At 36.9% G+C, this 20,512-nt stretch overlaps 2 protein-coding genes across 4 annotated transcripts; one reads left to right on the top strand and one right to left on the bottom strand.

Annotated features, from left to right (window-relative positions):
* The first annotated feature begins 8,130 nt into the window (after positions 1-8,130).
* On the top strand, positions 8,131-9,393 carry LOC120125703 (mitogen-activated protein kinase kinase kinase 18-like). The gene has a single exon (XM_039144064.1). The coding sequence runs from the start codon at positions 8,226-8,228 to the stop codon at positions 9,303-9,305; it is 1,080 nt and encodes a 359-aa protein (XP_038999995.1). The 5' UTR covers positions 8,131-8,225; the 3' UTR covers positions 9,306-9,393.
* Positions 9,394-11,002: 1,609 nt separating this feature from the next.
* Positions 11,003-14,740, bottom strand: LOC120125688. 3 transcript variants are annotated; one of them, XM_039144052.1, is made up of 6 exons: positions 14,609-14,740; positions 14,202-14,312; positions 13,999-14,117; positions 11,803-12,328; positions 11,507-11,692; positions 11,004-11,385 (listed from the first exon to the last, which is right to left on the bottom strand). In XM_039144052.1, the coding sequence occupies exons 4-6, from the start codon at positions 12,295-12,297 to the stop codon at positions 11,101-11,103; spliced, it is 966 nt and encodes a 321-aa protein (XP_038999983.1). In that variant the 5' UTR covers positions 12,298-12,328; positions 13,999-14,117; positions 14,202-14,312; positions 14,609-14,740; the 3' UTR covers positions 11,004-11,100. The 3 variants fall into 3 exon arrangements, with proteins under 3 accessions (XP_038999985.1, XP_038999983.1, XP_038999984.1); XM_039144053.1 differs by having other exon boundaries at positions 13,999-14,312; XM_039144054.1 differs by lacking the exons at positions 13,999-14,117; positions 14,202-14,312; positions 14,609-14,740 and adding an exon at positions 13,378-13,397 and having other exon boundaries at positions 11,003-11,385.
* Between the last annotated feature and the right edge of the window lie 5,772 nt (positions 14,741-20,512).

Below are 20,512 nucleotides of genomic sequence, written 5' to 3'. Positions count from 1 at the left end.
ACGAAAAGGGAACCCCTTTCTTAAATTTTTGTTCGGGTTTTATAACCCTTGATGGTTTTTTCTTTACATATTTATTTTTCTTTCTTTTCAATAAAATCATAGTTATTGTTTGCGTATTTGGGGTTGCTTGTTGCAGAGTTGCCTTGCAAGACCAACAATGGAGTGGCGTGTCGGAGCTACTGGCGCGTGGTTGGTGGAACCGACAGTGGCAGGGCTAGGGTGCAGACTTGATCTGCATGATCTGGACCATTGGATCTCTCTCAGATCCAACGACTGTGATTGTGCGGCAGTTACTGACTGGGAACCTTAGGGTTTCAACCCTAGTCGATGATTAATATGGGTCGTTGGACCTCTCCCATATCCAACAAAACACGTATTAATGAGTTAGGTCGTATTTTGAGTTTTGAAATTCTTATACTCGAGCTTATCGGGTTAAAGCTAGCTAGGCTAGCTCATTGCCTTTGTGATTATTAAAGAAAATGAAAAATTACTTTATATAGTTATATGCATATTTTTTTTATTAAATTTAAAATTTAAAGTTTTAATGTTTACTCAAGCTAGCTTGAGCTTACTTAAATAGTAAATGCCTTGTCCAACTTTAAATCAATATATACATATATATAATCAATTAAAATAATTATTCAATTGTCTTCACTCAAGTAGTTTTCTTCCTAGTTATTATAAGGTAATATATGTTTAGAACTTTTTAAAATGATTGATAATACACACATCTTACAGATGTAACTGCTCGAATTCAATATCTCTAAAAAAATAATATTTTCATTTACTATTGAGACCACAAGACGTATTTTAAGAATTAAAGTTATTATTTTAGTGCAATACATAATTTTAATAACATAATCTGATAACCCTGTATGTATAGATTCAAATATTTTTTGATTGTATTAAATATGAAATTTAAATTATTATATTTTATGTGGGTAATTTATATAAATGAAATATTTTAAATAAAACAAAATAAATTGAAAAAAAGCTAACCAAATTTTATTTAACTTGCCATGTGTTAAAAGGTTAACCTGTTAGGGGATTTTTTTCATATAATAATATAAAGGGTAAACTACACATTTAGTATATTAATTTTGTTCTATTTTGGTGCTCAAACTTTGTTTTTTTAACTATGCCTAACGTTTAATTATGTTTTATTTCGATACATGAGTTATAGGGATGTGCATGAGTTGGGTTGGGTCGAATTTTTGGTCAACCCGACCCGAAAATTATACATCCTCCATCCGACCCAAATTCGACCCGACTTTTTTTGATAAAACCTGAACCCGACCCAAAATAATAAATTTATTTAAAATATTATTTTTATTTAATAAAAATATGAATTTAATTGAAAAATATATATGGAGGGTTATTTTTGTAATTATCTTTAAATATAAAGGTAAAATTATATGTTTTTCTCGGGTCGGGTATTTTTCACTCTAAACCCGTACCCGACCCAACCCTAACATAACCTCTAAAAAATCCAACCTGACCTGACCCGAATTCAGAATTTTTCTAAAAAAAATCAATACGACTTGTATGATATGGGTCTCATGCCCATCCCTACACCATTAAGTTTTTAACGTTAAATTATCAAAATAAAATATAAACTAAACATTAGATGTAATTTTAAAAAATTTAGAGTATCAAAACGGAATCAAATAATAATTTATATACTAAATGTATAGTTTACCCTAATATAGTTTGAGCCGAATTCAAAATATTCAACCGTGTGACACTAATGTAAGGTGGCTGTTTCCTAAAAAATAAGGAGCAGTAAACCCCCCCCCCCCCCACAAAAAAAAAAAAAAAAACACGTGTGCTACAGCGGAAAGAGAGGCAATGCATTAGCCTTTAATTAAATTGTGGGTTTTCCTACCTTACCTACACCTAATGAGTAAATTACACCTATCATCTACCCTTACAAATCCTTTTTTTTTCAATTTATTTGCGCCTAATGATATGTTTGGCTCTTGGAATTATAAAAAATATTTTAATTTTTCCATTTTTTAATTTTAATCATGTTTTTATTAAATTAAAATAATTTTAAAAATTAGCTTATTAATTTGAATGTTAGTTATTTTAGGATTAAGTTTTACTCACATAATGTAAAAGAAAATTAGTTTTACACTGATTTAAGATAATTAGACGAGTGGAAATATACAATTGAAATTATCTTCTTTATTTCTTATTGAATATCTTTTCATTTATTATTTTTATTGTGTAATTGGATTCTCTTACCTCGTTATTTTATTTATTTGTCAATGTTAACATTATATACTTTATAATTTTATGTAAATATTTAAAAATATTTGTAATTAATTAAAAATATTTTAATTTTTTTTTATTAAACTATCGTTATAATTAGGGCTTGCATCCCACCTAATTTGAGTAGTCCATTGAACGTATGACATGTGGTTGTCCTCTTATCTATTATGCTACTGTTGAGTGACTTCCGAATAATTGTGTGCTTCGCTAGTTTGGTTTCACATAATTTATTCTAGTAGCACCCGTGAATCTCGACTTATGCATAACTTTGATAGATGAGGCGAGCCTAGTGTTGTTTAGAGGGAGAAGCACATAGGATGGATACCAATGTGGGAGAACAGTTATGAACCTATTATCGTTCGCCATTATATTTCAGAAATTGGTTTAACGGTTTCACCTGAATATATATCATGGTTAACAAAAATAGGAAATCGTTCATACTTTCTAATGAGGCACGAGACGAGGTTATTCATTGTTGTTGAGAAAAACGTCCACCGACACAATATCATCGTCTCCCTACTAATTATGGATAAAGAACAAAAACTTTCGACCCGTCTTTAACAACACCATCGAAAACACCACAACATCCACCATCCAGATTGATGTTGAGCCCGCCGGTTTACATTTCGAGCCCGTAAGGTTATATGTCAAGCACGTCGATTCACATGTCGACCTCACCGGATTATATGCCAAGCCTCCTAGAGGATATTATATGACTATAGACCTGACATTTGTTATTCTATGGGGGTATTTCTTCGACACCGGCTCTGACCCAACAAGATAAAACTGATGTCAATGAAGATGATGAGATCGAAGATGGAGAACAACCTAAACGAAGAAATCTTGCTCGAAATAGACAACCACCATCCCATGGAATACATTTACGAAGAAGACATCGTTAGTTTATATAATTTTATATTTTTAATTTTTATTTTAATTTATGAAACTTAAAGTTATATTTAAATCAAATATAAATTATTTAATATTAGATTCAAATTACTCTTATATGTTATATTTTTAATTTTTATATTGATTTTTATGTTAAATTTAATGTTATATTTTGTAAATTATTTATTTCTTTTAAAATTTTAAAAGCAAAGGCCCGTTCTAAGTATTCGCCTTCCAATTGGATTGTCAAATCAGTATGAAGCTCATCTTCATGTAGAATAAGCCTTTGTTGAATGGGATGTCACGTGAGCAAAGCATGTTTTATAAAACATGCCTTACTATCAACTTATACGAAAAGATGGCATTTCGTTAAATATAGAAAAAGAAAAAATATTTTGATAAATATTAAATTTTGAGTGATTTTTGGGTAAAATTGCCATCCACCATAGCCATAGGGGTATCTTTTTTCGTGTGACGTTTGATTTATCGCATATTTTTGGAGTATGGTTGACGTGATTTTTCCCTTTGAGTTAAATGACTTGAAAAACATGACATTTAAGTAAAGCTAAACCCCACAGCTTTCCTTTTCCAGACTTTCACTATTTTACTTGGAAATATGTTGCTATTGGGATATCTTTCATTTTTTAAAATATTTTTAGAATATTTTAAGATACATATTTTGGGTGGATTTTCTATTTTTAGTAAATTATATTTAAATTGATTTAATTATTAAGATGGTCATACATTTCAATCATTGTATTGTTTGATTTTCATTGTAACTATCGTTTGTTACAATTCAGAGTTATATTTAAAAAAAATCTTTAAAAAAAAGAAAAGATATATATTTTAAAAGTTACAATTAATATCAAGAACTCAAAAAGTATTGGCCAACCGATCTTCTTTTTTCCCTCACGTGGACCATGGATGGTTGTAATTTTGTTTTTTTAACAAAGTTGTGACTCTTAAGTATTAAATTATATGTAATACTGTTTATGATTAATATATAAAGTAAATACTTAAATTATACATTTTTTTAATTTAGGGGTTTAATATAATTTTCAGTCAATTCATGTACCTAACGTTTCTAGCATCACACTCTTAAATTTCAAAACCCTTATTAATGATAAATTATACGAGTTACATTTATATAATTTTGAAAATTTTATTTTTCTAAAAATTTTTAAAGAATATTATCATATTAAAAATCCTAATTTCTCTAAAATTACAAAAAACTCAAATCCCTAAAAAGGATTAAAATCATCCCCAAATCTTTAACCTTAACCATTCGAGCTCCCTTGTCGACCACAGCCGCCGCCGCCGCTGAAGTCCTTGCCATCTCCATTGTTAATTGTCGTTCCTCGTGCCATCATGGTTGTCATCGGAGTCATCGGGTCGCCTCAATGTCGCGAATTGGATTGTTGTTCGTCGAGTTTAATTTGTTAATTAGGGGTCCATCAGGTGGTAGTGTTCAGTGGAAGTTCGGCCGAGAGAAGTCCAATTGTCGGTAATGATGGCAAAGGGCAACGACGGACGGACAACTTGGGTATACATATTGAAATTAAGTTTTTTTTTTTCAAAGTTTTAGGATTTTTTTTTTATTTTTTAAAAAAATTGGGGTTTTTAAAAAAATTCTAATTCTAATTTTTATTTTAAATAAAGTATTAAAAATATCTAAACACGACACATATTACTTAAGGAAGTTTTTTAACTGCCCTTACGGTCGAAACACTTATAATGATAATTTTGGAAACGTTATATACTTAGATTGACCGAAAAATAGTTTATACACGTAAATGAGAAAAAAATAATTTGGGCTCTTATTTTTATATTAAGCCTACTATTTATTTATTTATTTATTTTCTTTAAATAATATAATATATTATATTTGATAAATGATATTTTTATTATTGGATAAGTTTTAAATATTTATAATTCGTTCTTTCATTAAATCATAGATACAATATATAATATTTATATATCATCTTTATATGACACTCCAATATATATATATATAACTGATCATTTAATTAAATAGACGACATTAAAAAATAAAATTATTACATTTCTTTTTCTTCAAGTAACTGAGGGAAATTGTGTACCTTACTCTTTGAATTTAGAAAGAGATTGAGAGAGACACAAGCTCTGTTTTGAAAATCGGACCGGATCGACAGGTTCAATCGAGAATCGTTGCTTAGTTCGGTTCACTCTAAATCGGTTGAACCGCTATTAGTGAACCGGCCAGAACCGCTATTAGTGAACCGGCCAGAACCGCTGAACCGTTCAAACCGGACCGGTTGAAAACCGAAAAAATGGGGAAAAATCGGGATTTTTTGTGTTTTTTTTAAAAAATAAATTAAACCAAACAAGGTCGTTTGTTAAACGAGTCAAGTCTAACTCGAGTATTGCTGAGCTCGACTCGAACTTGAAAACTTTAAAAGTAAGCTCAACTCAACTCAAACTCACAAGCTAAAAATTATCAAGTTCAACTCAAACTCAAAATATAATATTGAAACTTGAACTCAAAAAGGCTTAAACTCAAAAAAAAAATTAGAAGCTCGATTGAAGCCTAAAATTCGAGCTTGATTGAAGTGAAAGAATAGTTCACTCAATGCTCACCAAAAGGCTCCATGATTTTGAATGCCAAATTACCTCTATTATTTATAGAAGTTAGTTGTGATGCGCTTCTATGTTTCTTAGCAATGTGAGATTGTTTTGTTCTTATATTTTCTCTTTAGACTTTTGGGATGCTCTTCTATGTTTCTTAGTCATGTGGGATTGTTTTTAAAAAAAAATTAAATCAAACAATATCATTTTGTTATGATTTTTTAACCTCAAATTTAGTTTTTAATTATAATTATATAATTATATTTATTATTTAATATGTTTTACCTTAAATATTATGTTGTAGTTATTTTGAATCATTTTGTTTCACTTGATTTTATGGTTTTTAACTTATATATGTTATGACTTGCTTTGAATATGACTTGTGATATAAAAAATATATTTTTTATTAAATATTTTTGGTATTTTTATTTAATTTTTTTAAATAATTATGACATCGTCCGGTTCTTTATATCGGTCGAACCGATTCGACCGATTAAACCAGTGAACCGATAGCATGACCGGTTCGCTAACCGGTCCGATTCTGAAAACCATGGACACAAGTCACCAAACCTCACTTTTAATGTCAAAACTAAATCGTTTTAAAATATAAATTTTGTAATTTAATTGAAGAAGGAACACAAATTAAAATCAATTGTATAATTAAAAAATTAAATGTATAAAAAGTTGGAAATATTTATTTATTTCTACATTAAAAAAGATATAATTGTTTTTAATAAATTTAAATGTATATAAGATAATATATGTCTAAAGACAAATAATTATTTAATAAAAAACATTTATATTCTTATATATATATATATATATATATATATATATGATGTTCGAATCTGAGACCTCAAAAGATAATAATAAACCTCTTAACCAATAAATTCGTTTAGTTAGTAAAAAAAATGTAATTTTAAATTGAGAAAATAACCTCAGTGACCAAAAATCCCAGATAATATACGATTTTGACAAACTTTTTTTGGATTTGCGAAAATGACCAATAAAATCGCAATGCGATCTCTAATTCACATTGCGATCTCCACTATCGCAAATTCGCGTTGCATTTCGCGTTGCGATAGTTGAAAATCGCGTTGCGATTTTCCAAATTCGTTGCGATAGTCTACAGTTATCGTTGCGATTTTCCAAATTCGTTACAAAAATTCGTTGTGATAGTTAAAAAAAAAAGATTTTGTTTCTTAAGCATTTTCTCTATAAAGATAGTATCTGCGCGGACGTGTTGAAGACACGTATTACCACGACCACGACCACGACCACGACCTGACCCGAGACTGACGGCGGCGGCGGCGCGCGAGAGTCCCCATTGTTCTCAATCACTCAACAAGGAAGTGGGAAAGCCAAGCCTTAAATACCATTCTCAATAGTGTTTCCAATACTATGTGGGATTGAGCATTACCAACACTTGTTTCCAATACAATGTGATTATTCAGGAAACAATTAACAATCATGCACCTTAAAACAACTGAATCAGCAATCAATTGCATTAGTATTATACGATTAAATATGTCATAATTAAAAGTCAATCTACAATCAATCACGATTATTGCAATTTTAAGCAAAACATTCAAAAATAATATCACTATTTAAGGCTCAATCCCTTATAGTATTGGGAATAAGTGTTGGTAATGCTCAAATCCCACATAGTATTAGAAACATTATTGAGAATGGTATTTAAGACTTGGCTTTCCCACTTCCTTGTTGAGTGATAGAGAACAAGGGAAACTCTCGCGCGCCGCCGCCGCCGTCCGTCTCGTCTCGTCTCGGGTCGGGTCGTGGTCGTGGTAATATGTGTCTTCGACACGTCCGCGCGGATACTATCTTTTTAGAGAAAATTCTTAAGAAACAAATTTTTTTTAACTATCGCAACGAATTTGGAAAATCGCAACGACATTATAGACTATCGCAACGCGAAATGGAAAATCGCAACGCGAAATGCAAAGCGAATTTGCGATAGTGGAGATCGCAATGCGAATTAGAGATCGCATTGCGATTTTATTGGTCATTTTCGCAAATCCAAAAAAAATTGGTCAAAATCGTATATTATCTGAGATTTTTGATCACTAAAATTATTTTCTCTTTTAAATATTATCATACGTGAGAAATATATGGGGATTTGCCATATCCACCGCGTTTTAAAGACTGGGGTTAAGCTGTTTTTTCCATATAAAAATTTCGAGAAAAAATAGAATTAAAAAACGAACGTCACGTGCATTAATTATAAGAAAATTGAATTTTTAGATTTAATTAATAAATACAAGTCCGTCTCCCAGTCCATATATAAAAGTACTCTAGTCTCCGCCACCATAATTCCCTGCGAACCCTGCTTTTGTTGCTCAATTCTTTTCTTTCTCCCAAAGAAAAAAAAACCCTACGATTTCTTCAAAAACCGCAAACTGAGAAATCAGAGTTCTTTGGGTTAAAGTTTGGAGATTCAAATGGAATGGGTTCGCGGGGATGCTATTGGACATGGAAGTTTCGGCACTGTCAATTTGGTCGTACCAAGAGAAGGTTTCCCAAGTTCTCCATTAATGGCGGTCAAGTCATGTGATATAATTCACTCTGTTTCTCTCAAGAACGAGAAGGAAGTGCTTGAAAAACTCGGGTTTTGCCCGCAAATCATCCGTTGTTTCGGCGACGATTATACCGTCGAGAATGGAGAGAAGTTATATAATATGTTCTTGGAGTACTCTAACAGAGGAAGCTTGGCCGACCAGGTGAAGAAAATTGGCGGGAACATTCTGGAATCCGATGTTAGACGATACGTTAGGTCGATACTTAAAGGGCTGAGTTTCGTTCATGCCAGAGGGTTTGTTCACTGTGATATTAAGCTTCAAAATATTCTCTTGTTTGGTAATGGCGATGTGAAGATAGCTGATTTTGGTTTGGCGAAGAGAAACGGGGTAGAAAAACAGAAGATGGAGATCAGGGGAACCCCATTGAATATCGCGCCGGAGTCTGTTAACGGGTGCGGTTATGATTCGCCTGTTGATATATGGGCCCTTGGATGCGCCATTGTCGAGATGTTTACCGGGAAACCGGCATGGAATTTCAAACCAGGGACGAACGTGGCGGCTTTGTTGATTCAAATTGGGACTAGCAATGAATTACCGGGGATTCCTGAAGATTTATCCGACGAAGGAAAAGATTTTATCGGAAAGTGCTTCGTTAAGGACCCGAAGAAGAGATGGACGGCCGAGATGCTTCTCGATCATCCTTTCATGACCGACGATGAAGAGAGAATCGCAATGGATCTTATTCAAGAAGAAGAAGAATCAACGTCTCAAAATTGTTATTTCGAAGAATTTTCAGAGTCACCGAGATGTCATTTCGATTTCCCAGGCTGGGTTTCAACACAATCAACGGCTTCTCCTTCTTCTCCTCAACCAATTTTACTGGAAAATTCAAGTATCGGGTCTTCGAGCCACGTTGCATCACCTTGGGATCGGATTCATCGATTGGCTTGTGACGAGGCACCAAATTGGTCAGATTCGGAAGGCTGGATCACCGTGAAATAATTAATTTTGACGGCAAGCGGTGATGATTTTTATTGTTAATGGTTAGACGAAAAACACAGATTTGACTGACATTTGATTTTTTGGTGATTCAAGAGTTGTGATTGGCTGGCTATTCATTGGCCATAGATTGTGTAGACCAATCTTTATTCAAACCTTTTTAATGAAATTTACAAACCCTGTGGGAAAATTGTTCATCTAACTTTGAGGGTTTAGACGTTTTCAGTCTATCACCAATCCTTGTGTTTTGAAATTCCAACACTCGACTTCAAAAGTGCTTGGTTTTGATGAAGATTATTATTTCTAAATATAAACGGTTTAAATTAAAGTGTATATTATTAAAAATAGATTGACTTATATAATTATAATTTGATGAATATTTGCATTGTAAACTGGATTCAGATGTGAAAACATTGAAACTTGTGCTTGTAGAGATCGATTGTACAAACTCGAAATAGCAGATAGATTGGTGAAGTAGGCAAGGCTGCCACCATCGGCAATCTCAATGTCAAACTCTGTGTGGTCTATGTTCGATAACATGAAAAGTACACTAACAAGATGAATATCATTGCGGTTTAGAACGAATAAATGAATGAGAAACCAAGTGTTTGTCGCCGACACCTCAAACTGATTTGGCTGGAGATTTCTTCACCTTATTAATGGTTTTGCTTCATCATGTAGTTTGTTGTCAACACTTACAAGATCATACTTTAATTAAGAATGGGTGTAGGGTTAGGCCCCACACCCATAAAACACGCATATTCTTTGTTTTTCAACACAAAGATGCTTTATCCAACAAAGTTTGGAAATACATAAAAACGTATGCCATCGGACACCTGCCTGCCACGTGAGGAAATGGAAGCTGCAATTCTTTACTTCGTTCAAGGGTTTTGGGTCCTTGGGTTGTAAGCCCACTTACATCTGGATTCAATCAGATAATGAATTGCGATTCACACACAGCCCAAACAATCTACCCAACCATTCACATTCTTATTTTTCAGAATAATTACATCTTTCAACGATAGTCGCAATTATTTAAATACTCACTTCATTTAGTAATAACTAAAGGATGTAATTTATCAATTTTTTAATCCATCTATAATATTTTTTTTGAACTACTTTTATCTTTTCATTTACAACTATCAAAACATTATATATTTCTTCAAAATGTTCTAACATTGTGTGTGTGGAAAACGTATGTTAGAGGCAATGGCCACTCCAGAAATCACACCAAATTTTACCGCATCAGCATCACTTCAAAATTTCACAAATGCATGATAAACAATAATTAACTCTTGAATATGTATGAACTAATTGAGTGGCCTTAATAGTTGAAGAGAATGCTATTCTCGCCCTATACTATATTTTTAAAGAGTCTCGAACATGTGTCCATGCAAATGAGAAACATTCAGATGGAAGTACTTGACAATATAATTAATTAATCACTACTGAACCCTTTAACCAAATAGAACACTCTCTGCACACCATGAAGCCTTAAGTGCTCCTTGACTAGTAATCATAGTAATGCCCATTTGGAAGGGACATAAAAGGATTAAGCAAAATAGGCATTCATGAAAATGTCAAAATAATTGGAGCAAAGCATCATTAATATTATCCCAAAGGACAAAACTCGTTTAAATTACACACTTATAAAAATACTAACAAATTATTTAAACCACCGACCACTGTTACACAGCTTACATTTCCAATGCCCCTGAGAATCATGAACCCATCCCGGAATCCAAGCCACTCACTGTAACTGTAAACTTGCCTTGGCCATTCATACAAGTACAGCTGATCAGCTGTAAATGCATTTGTTCTTTAGTGAGATAGCCTTATTCATCTGCTTGGGGTCCATGGTGACCCAACACTGGATCCTCTTATAGAACTTGGGTTTCACCAGCCTGCCCAAAACATAAGCCCTGGAACGAACCATGAAGTTAAGTGTCAATGGCACCGGTTGAGTCGGTGCACCATTGAGACTAGCCAAGTTAGCCCCTCCTCCATACAAGGGAATATGACTCCCTTTCATCGTCACAATCAATGATCTTTGGCTCTTTCTGGATTGATAAAACTTGCGTATCTGCAAAATAATAGAATAATGATTTTGCTTAGGACGAATAAATAAATGAACCCCCATTATGAAAGAAGACAAAGTGCATAAAACATTTAATATTTGTTTGATGGGGACACTGCTTATTTACCGATCCGGTGGCCACGGTGAGCTGAGAGTAAGAGAGATCTAAGGGTGTTGATGTTACATGGACCCCAAAAAACGTAGCTGTGTTTCGATATGTGAGCTTCAATGTGCAGTTCATCGATATCATTTCTGTGCTCACTCCGGAGAAATCCGCACCCGCTTGAACCCTGAATTCGTTGAACCAAATGCTCTACAAAGCATAAACCAATCATTTTTTTCATGATTTCGTAATCTGAGCTTAACGGAGTGAAAATGAAAAAGATAAAGAGAATGCATGTTAAATCTAGTTCTATGTCTAACCTTCATGGTGATTTTAGGTTTTTGGGGTTTACTAGCTCCCCAAAGGATCAAAGAAAACGTGGTGAAGAGAACGAAGAAGCCGACGATGAATGCGAGGAAATAGCAACGTCGACGATGGAGGCCGTTATAGTCACCTTCACCGTCGAGCAAGCCTTCCTCTTCGATGGCGTCGAACTCTTTCCACGGCTGCTTGTTGTTGCGGCCCTTGCGAGATCCGTCGTGTTTTCGATGCGGTTTGAGCGATCCAGACAGGCGCGTGGAAGATGACTCGCGCGAGGAATGAGGGCCTAAGGAGGAGTTGGAGTGGGAGTGAGGTGGTGAGCCCATGGGGCTGAGCACCGGCGTCGAGTTGAACGAGTTGGTAGTCTTTTCACCATCGTGTGAGTCCCTTGATGGACTCTGAACATAGTACATTTGTCGACGAGGGGACCTTGCTGGTGACGATTGACTCACGCTACTCACCTCGGAGTCTGTCTTGGAGAGATGAGCCGACATTTTCCTACCTTACTTTTTCCTGTTGTTTTAGCTGAAGAATAGAAAGTAAAGAAGAAGAAGAAGAAGTTTACTTGTAAGATCTCTGAAAACGTAGATTTATGTCAAGACTGAGCACGTTGCAATTGTGTTTTGTTTATTGGCATCCAAGTCATTGTTTGTGGAAGTAATTAATGAGAGAAGATGGAGGGGCTTGGCAGAGGGACAGCAATGGCAGTTGTCTCCAGTTATATTCCTTTTTTCTTTTTTAATTTTTGCATGTATTTGTCAACTTTAACTATTTTTACACAAACTATATAGTGTCAGCGTCGGATTTGCTGCCTTCATTTTTATATGATATCAGTAAAAGGAACTCTTAAACATGAGTGAATTAAGATATAAGAAACTGCACTGAATTCCAGGGACAAGATCAACCCTTCAAGGATATGGCATTCTAATGTGCTAAATCAAGCCTTAAACGAGATAAATCAGCAACAATATCGGTACAATTTAACCAATACTTAGTCAACATATTAAATGATATGGAAAATCATTCATTAATTGAAGAAAAATATGTTGAGTTGTTAGTGATAGTGAGATGGTCCCTTGAGAGACGCTTATCATGTGCTTGTTACAGTAAATTAGGTTGACTTAAGGGCGCTAATAGATGCACCTTTCCTAAGTTTTAGTTAACGAACTCTCTTTACTTTTGTCAAAAAAAGGCTTCGGATTTTTCGCCTGGCGTGTTAAACTTTGTATTCTGTGTATTGGACCACGGTGCATGGACTCTGCGGATCTTATGCCTGAGGTCAGGAAACTACTCGTATTGACACATAAGCTTCAGTATTTCTCCAGCTAGAAATAATGTGAAAAGTACATAATAGAGCAAAGATTAGAGGATGATTCTGGTGGCCAATGTTGGATCTATGACCACATGCTTATGTTTAACTTGAGTACTAAAATCGGAAGATCTAAAGGACCCAAATGATCAATAAAATTCGCATTGACCTTAACCATTTCCTTCGTCAGTTTTGGCCCCATTTAGATTATGTTTATAGCTCTGTTTTGGCACTTAATTTTTCTTTCTATTAGAACGACATGCACCTCGAAAGTTGAAACCAATAATCGAATCCAACCGTGTAATATAATTTGTTTTTCCATGTCCTGTATCTGATAACGTATTTGTCCATGGATTTGGTTGAGGCTTATCAATTCATTATTCACTAAATAGTAAACCATTTCAAAAATTTATAATTAAACTGAAACAAAAACGTTTTTTATTATTAAGCAGAAACTCAAGTTGGGGTAGGATCCAATTTGTAAATATATTGTCCAAGATTTGGTTCATACAGGCCGGGAGAATAATTAGATCTTTAGGCGAGTCTACTTGAAAAGAAGATAAAATAACCATATCTAACAAATAAAAGGCAAATATACCAGGGAGGAAAAAAAAACGAAATCTACATTACAAAATGGCAAAACCCAGATTTGTGCCATTAGTTTCGTGTCCTGAGAGGAAGAAACCTTCTATAGCTGTAAGCCGTGTTTGTGTTGCATGCAAGATATACACATGATCCATTGGGACATCAGAAAAGGCAATGTTTTATTTATTTAAGCATTGCAAAAAATGAAGGATTTTAAAGCCCAATGAGAAGACAATAATGTGGTGTATGAAGACTAAATTAAAGAAGCTCTTCCAACTCCATTGGAATCATTACTTTGTACCTGCTATTGGTAAGCTATTCCATGTTGATATATCTCGGATCTCAATGCAGCTCGCCCACAGGCGCCTCGTTGAGCCATAGGAAATGGATGAAATCATACAGTTTTGCACTTACACTCACCTGGTTAGTGATAAGAAGATGCTTTAAACTAGTGATAAGTTTGAGTAGGAAAAGGATATTTTCATGAAGTTAGTCTTGCCATACCTTGTATGGTGTTAGGTTTAATCTCCTGATGTGATCAGGCCTCATTTGCTCAAGCTGTTTGATGCAGTGATCTCTAATGTCCTTGAGAGCCGGTAACTCTTCTCTCTTTACCTTCAAGAGCCAAAAATAAAGAGGGGGGGGGGAAATTGTTTCAGAAAATGGGAATAAACAAATTGCTCCGGAGCTTCTTTTCTGCTCAATAGTTGGTCACAACTAAATACGGGGACTCAAACTGATCTGGTATTTGATGTTGAGTTGGCAGGGGAACATGGAATAATGTTTCTCTAATGGTTTCTTCATGTTCTATATACAATACTAAATCAATTTAAAGCAGGACACTCACGAGAGAAAAGAAATGTAAAATAAGGTTTGATAAGATTATCCATTCTGCCCTTCTGAGCTCCTACCTGATTTCCCAGGTCAATAACACTTCAGAAGCTCCTCTACACGCTTTGGCACCACATATGCTCTTTTGGATTCACTAAAAGGGTGACGACATAGAATTCGTTCCCCAACCTGTAAAATTGAAGAGCATAAAAATCAGGTCACTCAACCTCATCATTGTAGCATGAGCATCAACGGAGTAAAGTACATATACTGGTAGGGTGTGGTGCATACAGCTATTAGTAGTTGGTGACATAACAGAGGGATATAATAATCCAAGCTAAAAAAATTACTATGAATAAAGCTGAACAAGCTGCTTTAATGAGGATTTAAGTCTCCAAAAAGTGGATTCTATCACTACAAAGGAGAATATCATCGTACTTAATTAGTTTTATATCAAGGTAGAAACATTCATGTTGGGATGTGGGTAACTAATAAGATCATAAATTAAATACTTTCTCAATTTTGGGCCGGCATACTAAGAGTTTTAATATATAGATCATAATGCAGACATGTTAAGCATGTATTTAAGTTGAAAAGATATAATATCTTTCTACATTGAATTCTCAGGTTAAAGGTCAAAATTACACCTAAAATAACTGGCTGCAACTATGTTCACATGCCCTACACTACACATATTATAGTACTGAAGAGAAAATTAAGGATGAGAATAAGAAAAGATGGGACTGTTGGTAACTAACTAATCACTGAAAAGCTTTGGAGACTATACAACTGGAGTTAATAGCTTTGGACATGGTTCATTTTCCAGTCATGATGTCCACCAGGGAGTATCCATCCTTGCCATGCAATTATCTGTAGCATCGTTTTTGCATGGTACAGAGACCTACCATTTAAGAAATAAATGAAAAGAATAGAGAAAGAGGTGTTTTATCATATGAAAGAGAGCATGTTGTTAAAATTTCTGGACAGCCCAGTCAAACCTTAGACACATCCTCTGAAAGCTTGATCCGTGGCTGATTATGATCTTAACAAGTTTGAAACACAACCCAAAGCTGCTTGCGCATAGCAAGTTACCAAATAAGTTCCTATTCCAAAACAATCCACCCTAAAGTGAAAAAGTGTGATTGAGGCTAAGTAGATGACGCCAGACAGAATAGTGATTATCCTGTAGGCTAGTTCCGACAGACGATTCACAAGAGAAAATTCGCCCAAAAACCAGAGAAAAAAGTCTCTAGGGTTAATAAAATATTATAAAATCAAACAATGCAAAAAAGCAGTCCACAAGCCGGACTGTTATAGCAAAAAAATCGTCTTTATTCGAATTTTGCCAAAAATAGCAAAATCCCGAAAGCACTCTAAATTGAAATTCGAAATAAATAAGCAATCTCCCAAAAATCCGGCCTAAATCGGATTTAAATTGACTTCCTAATTAACAATCGAATATTACCATAAATAGTAAAAAATAACTAAATCTAGTGATTCGGAGGGGAAAACGGCAGAATTTGATGTTGAAAAAAGGCCACATGGAGCGTAGCTCATGTGGAGAGCGTGCGCGTCGAAAAGAGCTTTCCGGATTGGGGTCTTTTGCGCGATTATGACACCTGTAGCCAAAGTTATGGCCAAAAGACTGAAACATACTCAAAACGACCCCAATGAGGAACATGTCACAATCAATTCCGCCTTTACGCTGATCTGCCAACTCATGGTATCTCAGCGCCATCAACGTGCAATCTGACAGCTCAGCATCATCTGTCTCGGATCCCACTGCATCAGTCACCCCGGGTTGGAAAGAACTCATCCTCGAGTTCAGAGTAGTGTCATCAGGATCCACAAAACAATGACTCAGGTGCTTCACATTAAAGACATCAGAAGTCTTCAAGTGACTGGGAAGTCGTAACCTGTAAGCATTATCATTGATCTTCTGCACGACCTCACAAGGTCCAATCTTCCGATCCTTAAGCTTATATACTCACCAACAGGAAAACGATCACGAGTTAATACAGCCCAAACAAAATCACCAACATCAAAAAGTACCTGACGACGATGATTGTCGACCCGAGTCTTGTACTGGTATTGCTCTCATGAATGGTCTATTTCACCTGCTCATGGATACCCTGAAGATACTTTGCCATCTCATCTGCTTTAGGACTGAAACGTCCTATACGTGGAATAGGGGCTAAGTCCAACACCCCGGATGGGTTCTGACCATAGACAATCTCAAATGGGCTTAAACCTGTGGTTCTGTTTTTTGATCTGTTGTAGGCAAATTCTGCCTGAGGCAATGCCAATCCCACTGCTTCAGCTTCGTTCCTGCCAAAACCTTAAAAGGTTTCCCAAACTTCGGTTCACCACCTCAGTCTGGCCATCCGTCTGGGGGTGGTAAGCGCTACTGAAATTCAACTGCGTTCCCAGTTTCCCCCACAGGCTCTTCCAGAAATGACTGATGAACTTAGTATCACGATCTGAAGTGATGGATCGAGGAACACCATGTAAACGCACAATCTCCTTGAAATAGATGGGCAATCCGGTCAGCATCCATAGTCTTTCTGCAAGCTACAAAATGAGCCATCTTGGAAAATCTGTCAACCACAACAAAGATAGAATCAGAGGCCCTTTGGGTGCGGGGTAAGCCTAGTACAAATCCATGCTGACATCGAACCAATGAGCTTCAGGAACATGTAAGGGAGTGTACAATCCCGCATTGGTGAGAACTCCCTTATACCGCTGGCACACAAACAACGGTCCACATAATGGGCCACATCACTAGTCAACTTGGGCCAATAAAATTCAGAAGAGATAAGGGCCAATGTCTTATCTCGGCCAAAGTGTCCCTCATTATGGAGTTCACTTATAATTTGCTACCTCAATGAACAATCTGGAATGCACAATTGTAATCCACGAAACAGATACCCATTATGCAAAAAAAATCATGACGGTGACCCTCATTACCTCTGAAATATCCTTCCAAAGGAAGGATCAGCTGCATACATATGTGAACGTCTCAAATCCTGCAACTTTAGTACTCATGGTGGTGAGAAGTAAGGTACGACGCTCAGGGCATCTGCGACGCGTTCAACTCCCTGCTTGGTGCCTCAGCGTAAAAGTGAATTCTTGCAAGTATGCTACCCACTTGGCATGACATCTACTCAGCTTGTGTTGGCCATTGATGTACTTCAAGGCCTCATGATCGGTAACAGAATAAACTCCTTCTGTACTAGGTAGTGACGCCAATGCTTCAGGACTGACAATGCAGAACCAGATCATAAGTGGAATAATTTTTCTTTGATCCCGATAGCTTCTCACTGAAAAAAGCAACGGACGACCTGCCTGACTCAGAACACCACCAATGCCAACGCCAGATGCATCACAATTTACCTCGAACACTTGTCAAAAAAAAAAATGGAAGTGCCAAAACTGGAGCCTCGATCATCTTCTGCTTGACCAATTGAACGGGCCTCTGCCTCCTCAGACCACTGGAAATCACGCCCCTTGAGGCACTATGTGATAGGGGCGATCAGAGTACTGAAATTTCTAATGAATCGACGGTAAAAAGACGCCAAGCCATGGAACTTGGATGTCATGTAAGGTTCTTGGTCTGGGCCACTCCAAGACTGCATCTATCTTTGACTGATCTGCATGAACACCATCAGTAGACACAACAAACCAAGAAAAGTCACAGAAGTAGTGAAGAAAGACACTTCTTTTGATTGACAAACAAGCACTCTGTTTTCAGCATCTCAAAAACAGCACGGAGGTGATCGAGTGTGAAGTCCATGTCGAACTATAAACGAGGATATCATCGAAGTAAACTACAACAAATTCCCCATAAAAGGCCGCAAGACCTGATGCATAAATCTCATGAATGTACTGGGCGCATTGGATAACCCAAAAGGCATGACCATCTACTCATACAACCTTGTGGCGTTTTAAATGCCATCTTCCACTCATCTCCAGGCCTTATTCTGATTTGGTGGTAACCGCTCTTAAGTCAATTTTTGAGAAGATCTTAGAACCAGATAGCTGATCCAACATATCATCTAGACGAGGAATTGGAAACCGGTACTTCACTGTAATTCTGTGATCGCTCGGGTCAACACACATACGCCAAGAACCATCTTTCTTTGGCACTAACAGAGCAGGGACTGCACATGGGCTCATACTCTCTCGGATATAGCCCCTCCAACAACTCTTCCACCTGTCGCTGCAACTCTTCGGCCTCCTTGGGACTGAGGCGATATGCTGGTCGATTTGGCAAACTTGACCCAGGAACAAGGTCAATTTGATGCTGAATATCCCTCATAGGTGGTAGTCCAGGAGGAAGATCCTCTGGCATCAAGTTAGAGAATTCTGCTAGCAGCCATTGCACTCTACTGATAAATCTGTATCCACGTCTACTGCATTGTTCTCGCAAGGTAGCAAGGCATAGACCACGCCGCCATGCTCAATCTCATCTAAAAACTTGGACATAGAAAGCAAATTAGTATTATGGGTTACTGGGGTAGAGTAAGTCCTTCCCGCCGGGGTGCCAACACAATCTTTTTTCCCTTGAGCTAAGGGAATATGTATTCTTCGTCCATCATGAATGACACTGCGACATACTGCCAATGTCGACCCAACAATATATGACATGCATCCATAGACACAACATCACACCAGGCATTATCAAAATATTTTCTACCAATTGAAAAAGACACGAGGCATCGCCTATCAACTGTTATCTCACTGTCTTTATTTAGCCATGACAACTTGTATGGCTTAGGATGACGGTCCGTCTTCAACTGCAATTTCTGGACAACCTCCTCGGACACTACATTCTCACAACTGCCGCTGTCAATGATCATTTTGCAGACTTTATCTGCAACTGTGCAAGTCGTGTGGAAATATTGGTTCTCAACCAATCGCCCCCTGAATCGCCCTTGGGGGTAAGTAGACTCTTGCGAACGACCAGAGTCTCATGACCATCTCCATAAGCACATCATCAGTCTCCTCATCGTCATACACGTTCGCCAATCTCCTCAGTCTCGTCTTCCACGTTTTCCTCAATTAACAAATTTTTGCCCTTTGACTAGCAGGCTTCCTGCAATCAGTCGCCCTATGCCCTTGTTCACCACAACGAAAACATCTAATAGTAGGGTTAGAATTACCCTGCGGTGGCTGCTGAGCAGGACGGGACTCTTGAGGGCAAACTGGTCGACTGTTGTGATCGCTCCTGATCACTGGTCTCTGTTTTGCTGTTTTTCAACAGCAAGTGCACGCTGGTATGCTTCCGAAAACACTCCACAATGAATAAGGCTGAGGACATCTTGCAAGGGCTGGCGTAAACCCCCCAAATATCGCGCCACCATCTGCTCCTCCATCTCAGATAAATCGTTCCGGGCGACCAATTGGTAAAAACTCCTCCGTGTACATCGACTGATCGCGCGCCCGCCTCAACGCATGAAGTCGCTGAAATAAGGTTGCGTGTAGCCGAAGGGAAGGAAGTGGCCCTTCATCTTTTTTTTCATCTTCTCCCAATCAGTGATCTTGGCTTTGCCCTGTCTTTCTCGTGAACGTCGTAACTGTTCCCACCACGCAGATGCTCTGCCCTTGAGTTTGATGGCGATCAGTTTCACTTTCACACGATCGGGGACTTCCTTATATTAAAAAATACGCTCCACTTCATTAATCCAATCCACGAATCCCTCGGCCTGTAATGTACCAGAAAACTCAGGGAGATCGACCCGAAAACCGAGGTCTCCATGACGCTCCTCCCGACCACGGTGCTCCTGGAATCCTGCGCCCGGAATCCTGCACGATTGTGATATGGGTTTTCGAAGTGGAATTGGTATCGTGATCAGAGGCCTCACGATCCTCGAAATCCTGCGCCGCCAGCGCAGGGTTAATTCTGCGACTTGCTCTGCAAATCCGCAATCATCACATCCTGAACGCTGCGATCACGGCGTTGGGCTTCCTCATCGGAACTGCTC

Source organism: Hibiscus syriacus, unplaced genomic scaffold (genome assembly GCF_006381635.1).
Source record: "Hibiscus syriacus cultivar Baekdansim isolate YM2019G1 unplaced genomic scaffold, ASM638163v2 tig00110437_pilon, whole genome shotgun sequence".
Taxonomy (NCBI): domain Eukaryota; kingdom Viridiplantae; phylum Streptophyta; class Magnoliopsida; order Malvales; family Malvaceae; genus Hibiscus; species Hibiscus syriacus.
This window is presented reverse-complemented; position numbering and strand designations above follow the sequence as displayed.

What these genes read in the sequence shown, in the direction of transcription:
- LOC120125688 (XM_039144053.1), bottom strand. Translation starts at nt 12,297, where the DNA reads ATGTCGGCTCATCTCTCCAAGACAGACTCCGAGGTGAGTAGCGTGAGT. An exon ending in AACCTAAAATCACCATGAAG is followed by an intron (nt 11,693 to 11,802) that starts GTTAGACATAGA and finishes TATGCTTTGTAG; the next exon opens with AGCATTTGGTTCAACGAATT. An exon ending in TCACCGTGGCCACCGGATCG is followed by an intron (nt 11,386 to 11,506) that starts GTAAATAAGCAG and finishes ATTATTTTGCAG; the next exon opens with ATACGCAAGTTTTATCAATC.
- LOC120125703 (XM_039144064.1), top strand. Translation starts at nt 8,226, where the DNA reads ATGGAATGGGTTCGCGGGGATGCTATTGGACATGGAAGTTTCGGCACT.